Source organism: Hyperolius riggenbachi, chromosome 8 (genome assembly GCF_040937935.1).
Source record: "Hyperolius riggenbachi isolate aHypRig1 chromosome 8, aHypRig1.pri, whole genome shotgun sequence".
NCBI classification, from domain to species: domain Eukaryota; kingdom Metazoa; phylum Chordata; class Amphibia; order Anura; family Hyperoliidae; genus Hyperolius; species Hyperolius riggenbachi.
In genome coordinates, this window is record NC_090653.1 from 68,130,701 (window position 1) to 68,144,746 (window position 14,046).

Sequence of the window (14,046 nt, forward strand, 5' to 3'; positions counted from 1 at the left end):
CCAGCCCTAGAGCTTTTTCAAATCGCTAGGCTCTTTCACATCAGAGCTTGCGTTGGAGAACGCTCAAAGCATACGTTTTGTTGTATGCCTTTTACTGCGTTTTGATATGCGTTGCACTGCAGTGAGTGTGCGTTTTTAATCCGTTTTCAATGCGTTACTGCACATAGAAAAACGCAGGTAATTTTTTTTTTCTTTTAGTTGTCAACTTTCTACATTGTTCCTCTGTTGCATTCTGGGACTGATTGCCTGCGTTAACGGATTAAAAACGCGCATAGTGTGCGTTTTACATTGACTAACATTGTAACGCATAAAGCTAGCGTTGGCCAAAAAACTGCGCCTGGGTGCAGTGGAACGCAACGCACAAAAAGGCTGCGTTATATGTGAAAGCTAAAATGAAAGTCTATGGACTTTCATTTCACCTTGGGTAACGCAAACTTTATCCTTTGCGTTGAAACGCAGAAAATCTGGCCTAATGTGAAAGAGCCCTAATGATTAGAAATTACTCTTTTTAGTGGGTTTTTGGCCTTAATATGGGAGCAAATTTTATAGAGCAATCCATTTACATTACTGATGATGGGTTTACTTCGAAAGCTTCTGAAAGGATTAGACAGAAATGTTTCCTGGTCACTGTTTGGAATAGCTTCACTTGGCAATCCCCTCATGCTTGTTACAAGAAACTGCTAGTGACCCATCACAGAGCTGCCTGTGTTGTGTGTGTATTGTAGTCTCCTCCCCTCCTCCACCTCTCTCCCATGGCTGGGGGAGGAGCAGAGCGGTCGCGTCACGAAACTGGCTGGGACAGTGAGAGGGCCTGAAACTTCCCATGGAACAGTCATAGACTATCTCTCCGTGCCTCCTCCCGGGTCTCTATGGTGTCCGGAGCTCAGAGCGATGCTAAGGGTGAGTGCCGTGCCGCAGCTGGACTTGTTGCCCGTGCAGTTGTGCCCGCAGGGATTACCGACGTGCCCTGGGCATCCGGGTATGTGTGTGCCTCCGCCAGTGTTAGGCCGCGTGTTTATATGGCAACGCGCGACACCTGCGCTGCTCTCCCTGCTGTAGTGCGGCGCTGATCACCAGTCACACCTGTAGCAGAGCTCCCATCATCTGCTGTGACAGCGCGCGTGACGTCATCATCTGCGGCTACCTGTCTCAATGAACTGGCTTATTTATAGACCCTACTGTATAAATGTGATATGCAGTTCTATGGAAGGGAGTCAATGTATTGCATATACTTGTGGCTGGATACCTTCCAATACTGGTGACCTTAGTTACTTGTACTGACTGGAGAACTTTGTGCTCTCTGCATGTAATCAGTATGATCTGATGTGTGTCTGGTATACCTGAGCTGCTGACCTCTATGGGCAGGTGAGGCTGCCATGTGTGAATTGTCATTTAAGCCTTCCAGTGATGTTCCAGGGCAGTGGAATTGCAGTCATAGATGCAGCATGTGAGTGAATTGACATCTGACTTCTGTTGTTTACTGCTAACTAATTTTTCACTTGAGATTAGGAAATTTAAAGTACGCCTGTAGCCAAATTTAGAAAAAAAGTTAGTTATCCAAGTAGAGGGAAGAAGCTACAGGGGTTCCACAAGCCCACTTCGATATCCAACATGCCGGATCAGTGACACTAATGAACAAGCGCATTATTCCCCTTCTTATCCCGCCTATTGCAACCTGCTTTATTTATGCCCTACACAGCTGTCCCACCTCCCCTCTCCGTAGATAAGCCAGAGGCTTCTCTCATCACTCTTTGCCTTGCTTTAGCGCTGGGACCCTCTGAATACATTTGATAAGGGTGGATGCTCTCCTGTCTGTGTGCGAGTGCAACTTCACTGCGCAAGCACATGACAGTCCCACCTGCGCAGGCTGTCAGTGCGCCTGCGTTCAAACACAGACAGGAGAACGGCATTGAAGAAAAAGGGGGTCCCAGCGAGCAGTGGTGGGCTCAAGAAGGATCATAGAAGCTTCTGGGGCATCAAGAGGCTGCCTTCCCTTCCCTGAGGTATCTTAACTTTTTTGTTTTTAAAAGTCACTGGTTTGCACGCTTGTCGGCCTTTGCCAGCCAAAATGATGCTGCTTAGTTCCCAAAAAGCTTGCATCGTTCTATGGAGAGGGGAGGGAGCGTGAGCTTTAACAAACTGTTTCTTAGAGATGTAAAGACATGATCTGTCCTGGCAGACCTCTGAAGAAGAGGCCGGTGACATGAGAGGACTCCTGTATACCCTTTATGTTTGTGTCAGAATTGACCTTTGTTGCCAAGGAAAAGGAAAAGCATGTAGTTTGCAGACATACCTCCAACTAGTACTTTGGAAGCCTCCCTCTTTCCTACACTCAAATACTAGAAGTTCCCACATGATATCGCACTGGGGCTTTCATCCAGGTCTACCGTGGCTGTTGAAGGCGGGCCTGTGCATCCAGGACTGTGGAGTCAGAGCAATTTTTGGGTACCACGATTCATAGGTTTCATAAAATGAGGAGAGTAAGCTGGGATGGTTTTGAACCAACTCCACATCCCTGGCTGCATCATCTCAGCACTACAGCGTTTATTATGAGGGGGTGTGGAGTGGGAATGTGATGCACCAACAACATTCCTCCTCCCTTTGCCTGCCATTGGAGGAGGGCAAGAATCCAAATCCAAAAAAGCTTTATTGGCAGGACCAAATACATTTTAGCATTGGCAAAGCAGGCAAAGCAAAACATTAGCATGGAAGGAGGTGGGGGTATAGGGGCTTGGGGTATACAGTCCATAAGGGTGTGGAGGATATAATGAACACTGTTCATCTAGCGGTTCTGGATGTAAGCCTGACTTCAGGAGCATAAGGAAATGATTTTCATAGTCAGGAGTGATGCATTATGGGAAACCACAGTTGCTTACTTAAAGCTGAATTATTGCAAATACCTTCTGTTTTAAGAAGGCAAATTATACTCACTATATATAATAGCTCCATACATGTGTATTGTTCACCTACATAGAAACACTTGCTATCCTGGTAAGTGTTGTGTATCTGTTTGTTTTTTCTAATCACATAAGGATTTGAACATTTCGGTGTGTGTGTGTGTGTGTGTGTGTGTGTGTGTGTGTGTGTGTGTGTGTGTGTGTGTGTGAGATCAGTTGATTTGTATCCTACATGATGATGGGTCTTATTGACATTTATTAAGGGCTATGTCTTAATAATACAACTCCCTCCATTGAACCCCCCCCCCCTTTTCATTTTGTTTGATTGTATTGTATATTACTGTAGGCTCGGGGAGATACTGTAATTCACTTTACTTTGATTATATCATAGTGAGAAGATATACTGTATGTATCAGATTTGTACGATCCCCCAATGTTTGAGTGGACGTCTTTCACTCAATGTCTTCCCATTTACCAAAAACATACTAGGAAGTTAATTGTCTCTTCTCAATATTAGCCAGAGGATGGCTGTACACAATTACGGTACTTTTTTTCCTGTCCGTTTCCCTGTTGATTTGATGACAAAAATCATGTCAGATCAGATTTTCTGGCAATTGATTTTGGAAAGTTTTTCTATGAATCCAGTTGGACGGGAATTGATTGCCATGGTATATCAGAGCATGGTTGACCTGTGGATACCTAGCTTTATGCTAGGTACACAAGTTACATTTTTCCTTTCCATTGATATATTCCGTCATGCCCGTTATTCCTCTCGATCGTTTTACGGCTCGATTTCTCATAGAATTGAATGGAAAAAGATAAGAAAAACGAGCGGTAGATAAGAGTGGAGAATCGAGCGGAAAAAACGTATTGTGTGTTCCCAGCATTAGACTGTGGAAGGGACATTAGACCATGACTCTGATAGGGAATAGATTGTGAGCCCCTTTGACAGGATTTGGTTGCTGTGGAAGATGTCAGCGCTATATGAATAAAAAATCATCATCAGGTTAGCAGTGTAGTTACGATGAAGGCCTGCAGTGCTAGAGAGACGCACAGAATAAATCGTCTTTGATGAAATATACTGCAGTGTAGGTGGATCTGCGTTGCAGGACTTGTGCAGAAGATACATTATCTTTATAATATGCGCAACCCATTTCTTCATCTGCTTATAGCTGCCAAACTGATTTTCATTTCAATTTCAGGCCTTCTTGTTTCTTATTTAATGGGAATATGAAGTGAGAGGGATATGGAGGCTGGCATATTTATTTACTTTTAAACAATCCAAATTGCCTGGCTGTCAAGCGAATCCTCTGCCCGTGATACTTCTAGCAATAAACCCTGAACAAGCATGCAGATCAGATTTGCTGACCTAAGTCTGACCCGATTAGCCACATGATTGTTTCAGGTGGATGATTCAGTTACCACTGCAGCCAAAGAGATCAGCAGGACTGCCAGGCAACAGGTATTGTTTAATGGGAAATAAATATGGCAGTCTCCATGTACGTCTCACTGCAGGTTCTCTTTAAAGCACCAACAGAATCACATAAAAGGACCAAAATCTAAAACGAATCTAAGATGCAGGACAAATAGTTTATTGAATGGTCTTAAAGAGACTCTGTAATGTAAAAAAAACCCTCTGGGGATAGTTACCTCGGGAGGGGGAAGCCTCAGGGTCCCAATGAGGCTTCCCCGACCTCTGAAGCCAAGGCGATCCAGCGCTGCCTTCTGCAAAACCTCCCCCGACAAGCTTGACAAACTAAGATGTATTTACCTCTCTGGAATCCTGTGCAGGTACACTAGCGGATCTTTGTTTGGGCTAGGCGAAAATAGCTGAGCCCGATCGTATCCGCTCTACTGCACAGGCGCAAAGGACTCGTGCCTACGCAGTAGAGAGGATAGGATCCGGTTCGGCTATTTCCGTCTTACCCGAACGAAGAGCCGCTAGTGTGCCTGGCGCAGAATCGCGGTAGGTAAATATTTACCTCGCCGCACTACTAGGGGACACAGCGCTGGATTGCTGGGCCACTGGAGGAGGCCTTGTTAGGATCCAGAGGATTTCCCCTCCTGAGGTAAGTATCCACAGCGGTATTTTTTTACATTACAGACCGGCTTTAAAGGAAACATCAGGCAAATGAATAAACAGATTTACTTACCTGGGGCTTCCTCCAGTCCCTGGAAACTCGTGTCCCTCACTGCAGCTCCGCTATTAGCGGGTCACCCGGAGTCCCCTCCGTAGCAGCTGCCGACCTGGTGTTCATGCTCCCGTCCCCAGGAACGTTCTGCGCATGCGCAGAATGCTGCCGTTGACAAGACCGTGACTGGTGCGGTCATCCACTCGTGCAGGCGCAGTCGCTGCCAACCTTGCCAGGTCGGCAGCTCCTACAGAGGGGACTCCGGGTGACCCGCTGAGAGTGGAGCTGCAGCGAAAGACACGCAAGCTCCCCTGTGACATCATCAGTAGCAGCCTGTGTTTTTGTTTATCTTCTCCACCAGTTTGCCGGAAAAATCCCGGCAATATGAAAGGAAGAGAGGGGTTCCTCCAATAAATGTAAAATATTTTATATTTGCAATCATGCAGCTGAAAAAAGGCTGCCATTTATCGTTCTAATTTAGAAAATAGATTTTATTTCTGAAATCTTGTATTTTTAATTTGGGTCCACTTTAATACACTCAGACCAGTTGCTGTTGAAATTGGATTTTTATGGTGACAATCCCGCTTTAAAGCAAATCACCGGTCACACAAATAGTGCAGTATTACCTTCCTTGTGGCAAGGCTAATATCCAGTTGCCATTTTATTACTATTAGTAATTATTTTCATTATGCCTAGAAACATTGATGCACATACTACTGTATGAGTGTTCTCTCTCTTCCTGTCTGACCGGAGTCCTGTCTCATCTTGGGGAATGCTTGTATAAACTATTCTGAGTGTTATCTTTTTCTTATAAACACTCATGAGGTGTCTGATAATCCTTTCAGTATCTGCTGGTGTGTAATTAGCTGTGTGATGACAGCACTGATAAACAGTAAACATACAAACAGTGGTGAATGAGAGGATCAGGAAATGAGAGAATCCACTCACCTAAATGGAGCTGATTTGGGCAGAGTTTGGGTGAGATAATGCAATGGTGACTTTCAATCAACAAATATTTTTTTTTCTTTTTTTTTTTTTTTTTTTCTTTACTTTGGGACTTTATCTCCTATTTGCTCTACTTTTGTTCTGTGTGGGGATGGGAAATATACTGGACAACTGTCCTATGAATTTACCTGAAAAGATATGTACACTATGACATAACATGTATGTACAGTTCTGAACCTATTTAGAAGTAAGCTGTAGCCTTTCATTATAAAATTTATGTAGTGCAACGCTATGGGCCATTGTTGTACCGCTGCTCCCCTGCTGCGTCCGATCGGCCAAATTTTTGCTGTGAGTTGATCAAAATTTACGATGCGACTAGTAGCACTATATTTCCAGCAGATTTGAGCAGAGTGATTGACTCTGCTTGGGAAAATCGAAGCATGTAGAGCTGAAGACTGGAGGCTGCTATATTTATTGCCTTTTAAACAATACCAGTTGCCTGGCAGCCCTGCTGATGTATTGGGCTGCAGTAGTGTCTGAACAACACCAGGAACAAGCATGCAGCTAATCTTGTCAGATCTGACAATAATGTCAGAAACACCTGATCTGCTGCATGCTTGTTCCCGGGGCTATGGCTAAAAGTATTAGAGGCAGAGGATCAGCAGGGCAGCCAGGCAACTGGTACTGTCGGGCTTGTTTTCTTAGATCTGTGCTGCGTGGGCTCTCCAGCCCGCAGCACAGATCGTGTGGCAGCCAGGGCGACCAGATTTCCCCAACGCCCCCCCCCCCCTTTTTTTTCCCTCACTAGGGGGATATCCTGCTGGTGGGGGGTCTGATCGCCGCCGGCTGTGTGTGACAAGCGGGGGGGGAGGTTGGCTCCTCAAAGCCCCCCTCCGCAGCGATTTCCGCCCTCCCTCTCCTTCCCTCCCTCTCCCTTTCGCTGTGGGCGGCACAGGACGGAGATCCGTCCTGCGCCGCCTCTGACAGGCTTCAGTCTATCAGATGCTGGCGATCCCCAGCCAATCAGAGGTCGGTGATTGCTGAACTCCTTTACGGCGCTGCTGCCAGCGCCATATGATGCAAACAGCGGGGATTTCTTCCCCGCGTGTTTACATTTAGCCTGCGAGCCGCGATCGGAGGCTCACAGGCTGTTCACGGAGACACCCTCCATGAACTGACATGGAAATGCCGCTCGAGAGGCCATTTCCATGTAAAACCACTAACGACCTGCTGCCGCCTATCGGCGTTAGGCGGTCGTTAAGTGGTTAAAGGGAAATAAATATGGCAGCCTCCATATCCCTCTCACTTCAGGTGTCCTTTAAAGCAGACCTAAACTCTTGCACATGACACAAGGAAAACACAAGAGAAATTCACCATGTGTGTATTTAGAGAGAACAGTTATAATGTGATGGTTCAGGATCGATTGTGCCCATCAGGTTTGCCATGTTGCCTGGGCATCAGCATGGGCATGCCGGATCTTAAAGGAAACCTGAGATGGCGAGGAAGAGAAAATTTTATACATACCTGGGGTTTCTTCTAGACCCTCCAGGCTGATCGCTCCCTCGCTGTCCTCGTTCTCAGCCTTGTCTTGAATCTGGCCCCAAAAGTCCTTTGGTCTGGGGCGTTCTGCGCAAGCTCCTGTCGCACTCCAGACGACGGGAGTGCACACGGCTGGACTGCGCCTGTGCTCACTGGCACCTACTGGGGGACTTTAGGGTCAGATTCTAGATGATCCAAGTGGAGGAAGACCCAGGTATGTATACATTTTCTCGCCATCTCAGGTACACTTTAATACCACGTTGGGGAAATGTTACAAATGCTGGACTCGCTCCCGTGGCGGTGTTTATTGGCTGCATCGTCCAAGTGTGTGTACATAGCTTTAAACCTGGAAATCGCTGCAAGGTGAGAGTACTATCCAGTACGTACAGCTGTGTAATGCTAGGAATACACCATGTGATTTTTTTTTTTGGGGGGGGGGGCAGATAGTTCGATAATTTCCGACATGTCCAATCTTCAATCGGTTTTCTGATCGATTTCTCATAGAAGAGAATGGAAATTGTTCAGAAAAACGATTAGAAAAATGATCGGACAGTAAATCTGCTGAAAAATCTCATTATGTATTCCCAGCATATGTCTCCAGTTATCCAGCCATGTGACCATGTCTCGCTCTTCCTGGTTTACCTCACACAGGATGCAAAAGTGAGGCATTGGTGTAAATATTTACATTCCATTAAAGATATTTATAAAACGAGGAACAGAACAAGGAGTAAGCAGAGAGCAGGAAAATATAGAGGAGTTACATAAAGTTTCCTGCATGTATAAAAACATAACTCATAAGAGATAAAAATCTTGAACAACATTGAGGCATTAGCTGTACACGAGTCAGAGGCCACTGAGATAACCTCAGCGGGACGTCACTGAGGCATACTCAGTACATATCGGCTATTATAAAGGTCCATGTACTTTACTAAGACTGGGGAATTCTGTGATAAAGCAAAGACGTGCTTTCACAGGAGATCTCTATGCTGTTGGATTTTCACCTTATTGAGTATTTGTATAAGAATGGCATCGGTAAGTTGTACTTTTTTTTTTTTTTTTTTTTTTTCCCTTCTTTAACAATTTTTTTTTTCTTTAAAATGTATTAGCTGCGTTACTGTTCCTCACAGTGGCTGTCTAGTCATTTGTCGGACTTCCACTCCAGGGGGATGTTAGGCGGTCCCAAGTACTTGCAGGGCAGCTCCTAAAACAATGGAATAGGCGGGTTCTTGCTTTCCTGAATGATCTACAAACAGAATGGGCTGGTTCTGCCTAGATGGAATGGATTACTGTTCACATAGGACAAACCCACTTAATGATTGTTCAGACTCCTCCAGCAGCATGATGGGCAGAATATACTGGGGAGAATGAAACAATATTGATATACAGTAGAATCCTGTAGGACCAGGAAAAGTGGTTTACTATATCAGAAGTTTACTATATCAGAATTGGTTATACATTGTATATTTATACAGACGTACAGTATTTGCTGGGACCTGAGGACTGAGTTTATTATATCCAGAGGAATCCTATATCGGAATTTACTATAACGGAATTCTAGTAGTAATTTAAAAGATACATTTGCTAACTGTTATTCGGTGTCACTTTTATTTGATAATTGTTGGAGGTCTAAAACTTTTGAATGTATCCTGGGAAAATGAGTCAGGTTTCTAAAGTAACACATCACTTTATTCGGTTGTTTTGAAAGCTGGACTAAAAGTCCTGAAGGTTCTTTCCAGTTCAGCTTTCCCTTTGTTTTCTGGTAAACTGCATACGGACAAAAAGGCTTTCTGAATACGGGGGCAGTGAACGCATCTTTGGCATCCCTGTAGATGTGGATGATTAGTAGACTAGATCATGTTGGGCCTGGTACAAATCATGCAATTTTCACTTTAGATTTGGGGGAAAAAAATATACAGCCTGCTGATTGCCAATGATTGATACCAAGCTCAAAATCGATTGAATACTTGATCGGAAGCAGATCGGGCATACTGTAAAACATAGATCAAAATACTGGCTATTCTGCGTGTATGGCCTTTGGATGGATATACAGTTGGAAATATGAAAAGGGTGCATATGTGTGTATACTAGATTTCTTCCAGGGTTGGTTCTAGACTTTTTTTTTTTTTGTTTTGCTGCCTAACAAAAAGCTGACACTTAGGCTTGGTTCACACATAAATCTGCACATTTCCCATCCGGTCCAGTACTGACCTGTTTTGTCAGTTTTGCGTCAGTTTTCTATCAGTTTTGCGTGACTGGCCCAGAAATGGACACCTTTTATGTGTGAACACTCTCATAGATTGTAGGGAAGAGCGGAGCTCACCACCAGTCGCCCAGTATGATGTGCCAAAGTCTCTTCTACATGAACACAGCCATAGAAACGTACCCGTATATACTTGCATATAAGCCGAGGTACCCACTTTTCCCTCAGAAACCAGGAAAAAGAGATTGACTTGCATAAAAGCCCCCTCCCCAATATAGCCCCCTCCACAGTAGCCAGATGTTCCCCAGTACAAGTCAGCACCCCTCCCCATAGCCAGATGTGCCACAAGTGTGATAGTTGTGTCTCAAGACGCCACTAGAAGGGGTCATAGATATGAGACAGCGATTGCTACACAGGATGAATCCCTGATCTTTGCACCGCTGACCTGTTGTTTGCACGTTCTGCTCCACAAGCCGGGGAACACAGGTAGTCTTGAGCAGTGCACTCTGCACACCATGTTGCAGGGGATGAGGGGGCCCGGACACAGCAAGGAGCCAGCTGTAAAGAGCAGGATCACTAGTACACAATTCTTATGCTCCTCTGCCAGTAACAAAACTTGCTCCACCATCCATTCTGCTCCACTGACTCGCATATAAGCCGAAGGGGGAACTTTTCAGCACTTTTTTTTTGTACTGAAAAATTAGGCTTATATGTGAGTATATACAGTATACAAAACTGACAGGGCTGGGCCGGAAATGTACAGATTAATGTGAACACATACAAAACTGAAACCAGCTATCAAAAACTGACAAGACTGGACTGGACACCTTTTGCATGTGAACCAAAGCATAAAAGGTCCAGTCAGGTAAAACTGATAGAAAACCGATGCAAAACTGACAGGATGGTCCAGTACTGGACCAGAAATGTGCAGATCTACGTGTGAACCAGGCCATAGTGAAGGGATTCTTGTGATGCTTTCCTTTTCATCTGTGCAGCTTCTCCTCACATGTTCTTTCTGCACATGCTTCTGTACACTGCACCCAAGGCAATGCTATGCAGAGATTAATAATCTACTGCAAATTCATTATAGAATTGCCATAAATAGGCGTTAGTCAGCACACTAGTATGAAGAGAAACCTGGATGCTGACACTTTTTTTTTCTCCTTTTAACCCCCTTGGTGGTCTGATTCTTTCCGGATTTTAGGGTCTAAAAGCGGTACAATTCTTTTGCATGTTTTCAGACCATAAAACAGGTGAAAAAATCATGCTGCTAAGATCTGCAGCAGCTCAGCACTCGCCCACCTCCCAGGGATCCAGCGCTGCAGTTTTCCCTCCATCCTCCGGGTGGCGCTGTAACCTTACAGTGAGATTGCAGGCTGTCGTCATGACGTCAGTGATCTCACCAGGGGGAAGCAGAGCCTCGGAGGAGAGTAAGAAGAAAGGTGGCTGACTTCGGGATCCCCTGGGAGGCGAGTTAAAATGCCCGCTGCGCACATTGCTCTGCATAGACCTCCCGGTGGCTACCACGAGTTGAGCTCCCAGCCACAGGAGCGCGATTGGATGGTGCAAGGCCAGTACCACACATGCGCAGTAGTCCGCAACTTAGCTGATTGTTGGACTTTACGGGGCTGACAGTGGGAGAACATTGAGGGAGCAGCCGGGCAACAGGCGGCTGGAGAAAGCCCCAGGTAAGTATAAATCATTTTAACCTATTAGTCTCAGGTACACTATGAAAAAAAATGCTATGTGACTATCGTGCTGATCATCTCCCTGTAAAGGTGCGTGGACGCACAGAATGATTGTCACCCACTGGGATCGGGGCTAGATTAATGTTGCCCGACAGGGCCGAGGCTGTGCAAATGCGTTGCACCAGCCACACGGATTTTGCAGTAATGTCAGTCCATGGGCGACGCAGTAAATGTGCATGACGGGAGTGCGGTGCGACGCGGCATGCATGTGAGGACCGACGGGAATCCCAGTGATGTACTTCCTGCCCAGGAGAGAGTACATGACTAGCCAGTGGGCGTTGCAATGCATATGACCCTGTCGTGGTGCAGGGTCATGTGAAGCCTGATTTCTGTGGTCGGATGCCGTGCTTGCACCACTAATATTAGGTGTTCAACCAACCTAAAGGGCACCTAAAGTGAGGGTGCCATATTTATTTTCTTTTAAGCAATACCAGTTGCCTGGCTGTCCTGCTGATCCACAACCTCAAATACTTTTAGCCATAGACCCTGAACAAGCATGCAGCATATCAGGTGTTTCTGATATTATTGTCCGATCTGACAAGATTGGCTCCATGCTTGTTTCTGGTGTCATTCAACTACTGCAGCCAAATAGATCACCAGGACAGCCAGGCAAAATGGTATTGTTTAAAGGATACCACAACTGAAATGTGACATAATGAGATAGACATGTGTATGTACAGTGCCTAGCACACAGATAACTATGCTGTGTTCCTTTTTTTCTTTCTCTGCCTGAAAGAGTTAAATATCAGGTATGTAAGTGGCTGACTCAGTCCTGACTCAGACAGGAAGTGACTACAGTGTGACCCTCACTGATAAGAAATTCCAACTATAAGTCACTTTCCTAGCAGAAAATGGCTTCTGAGAGCAAGAAAGAGGTAAAAAAAGGGGAATTTCTTATTAGTGAGGGTCACACTGTAGTCACTTCCTGTCTGAGTCAGGACTGTGTCAGCCACTTACATACCTGATATTTAACTCTTTCAGGCAGAGAAAGAAAAAAAGGAACACAGCATAGTTATCTGTGTGCTAGGCACTGTACATACACATGTCTATCTCATTATGTCACATTTCAGTTGTAGTATCCTTTAAGGAAATAAATATTGCAGTCTCTCACTTCAGGTGCTCTTTAGGCCGGTTGCACACCTAATACTTCTCGCTTCAGGTTCCCTTTTACTTGTGACCCGTCAAGGCATGGACTCCACAAGACCTCCGCAGTGTCTGTGGTATTTGGCACCAAGATGTTAGCAACAGATCTTTTAAGTCCGGGAAGTTATGAATTGGGACCTCCACGGATTTGTCTTTTTTCCAGCACAGATACTTGTTTATAAAGAAATGTGAGGATTTTAGAGACTTCAGAAACAAATATGGACCTTCTTCCATTGGTCTGCAGCTACACAGCCCCATATGCTACAAGCTGCAATTATTCTGACTCTTTTCACTAATGGGCAGTATTACATTTTTCAGCAATTTTATGCTATGTTAGTGCTCATGTGGGATCAGACAAGTGATCACTCTCCACTATTATCAGTTAGCCTAGTGTGCCCATGTCCTTGTTTGTTGTTCTCAGGTTGTCCTTCCTTGCGAGATGTTTGGTAATTACTATCCACTGCATGCCAGGGACACCTCCACAAGTCCTGCCATTTTGGACATGCTCTGATCCAGTTGTATAGCCATCACAGTTTGGCTCTTCTCAAAGTCACTCAGACTCTTATGCTGGGCATACACGGTGAGTTTTTTTTCTTATCAATCGAGCCGCTGATGGCTCGATTGATAATTTCCGTCAGGTCCGATCACCGCTTGGATCGATTAGGGAAGCGCCCGCGGGGACAAGCGGGAATCGATCCGGGCGGCCGAGGGGACGCGAAGGGAGTCGATCCGGCAGCTAATCGAGCCGCCGGATCGCTCAGTGTATTCCCAGCATTACATCCGTACAATCTCCAATTATTCTTCCTGCTTCCAGCACACCAGCTTCTGGAACCTGCAATTTATTTACCTCCTTAAGGTGCCCATACATCTATGGACAGATCGACTGACTTTCTCTGAGCGAGATCTGTTGGCAGCCCATACACTGCAAGCCAATTCCCAATCGATTTCTGCGTGGAATCTCTTGGGAACCAGCCTTGTTACGCCACCACTGCCGCTGTCCCCTCAAAGTACTATATATCCACTGCAGCTTCTGGACTGGTCACTAGAGCTCCAGGCTCACTGTGGTCCCAGGACCGTTCAGAAGCTGCACAGGACACTAGAGGATTCAAGCCAGAGCAAGGACAGGTAGCTATATATATATATGCAGAAGCACGCTCTGCAGCGAAAAAGGTGTGTGTTTTACCAGCCACCGGGGGGTTTGGGTCCCGTAAGGGGGCATCCATGCTAATTTCATTGAGGGGGGTGCTGTGGGTTGTTGCTGCTTCCTGGCTCAAACCGACAATGTTTCAATCAGGAGCACAGTCACCAGTGTGCTTTGCTGTACGGGAAAGCAGTGTGCTGTCGTTCTTTTACTGGTAGCTGAATACTCACGTAGCGACGCAGGAAGATGGATCACAGCGGCGTACCATGACAACAAGTGTTTGTCAATCTATCTTCATGTG

At 45.5% G+C, this 14,046-nt stretch overlaps 1 protein-coding gene across 3 annotated transcripts in view; it reads left to right on the top strand.

The window, feature by feature from the left end:
- The window catches only part of PAK4 (p21 (RAC1) activated kinase 4), a 118,519-nt gene that overhangs the window by 42,554 nt on the left and 61,919 nt on the right, over nt 1-14,046 (top strand). Inside the window, exon 1 of one of the 3 annotated variants that reach the window (XM_068250611.1) lies at nt 765-900. The exons of 1 other annotated variant lie outside the window; for it this stretch is intronic. In XM_068250611.1, the coding sequence (XP_068106712.1) occupies nt 870-900 (31 nt within the window). In that variant the 5' untranslated portion in view covers nt 765-869. Of the gene's footprint in view, nt 1-764; nt 901-927; nt 980-14,046 lie in introns of those variants that run through there. One more of the 3 variants, XM_068250612.1, reaches the window with a different exon arrangement.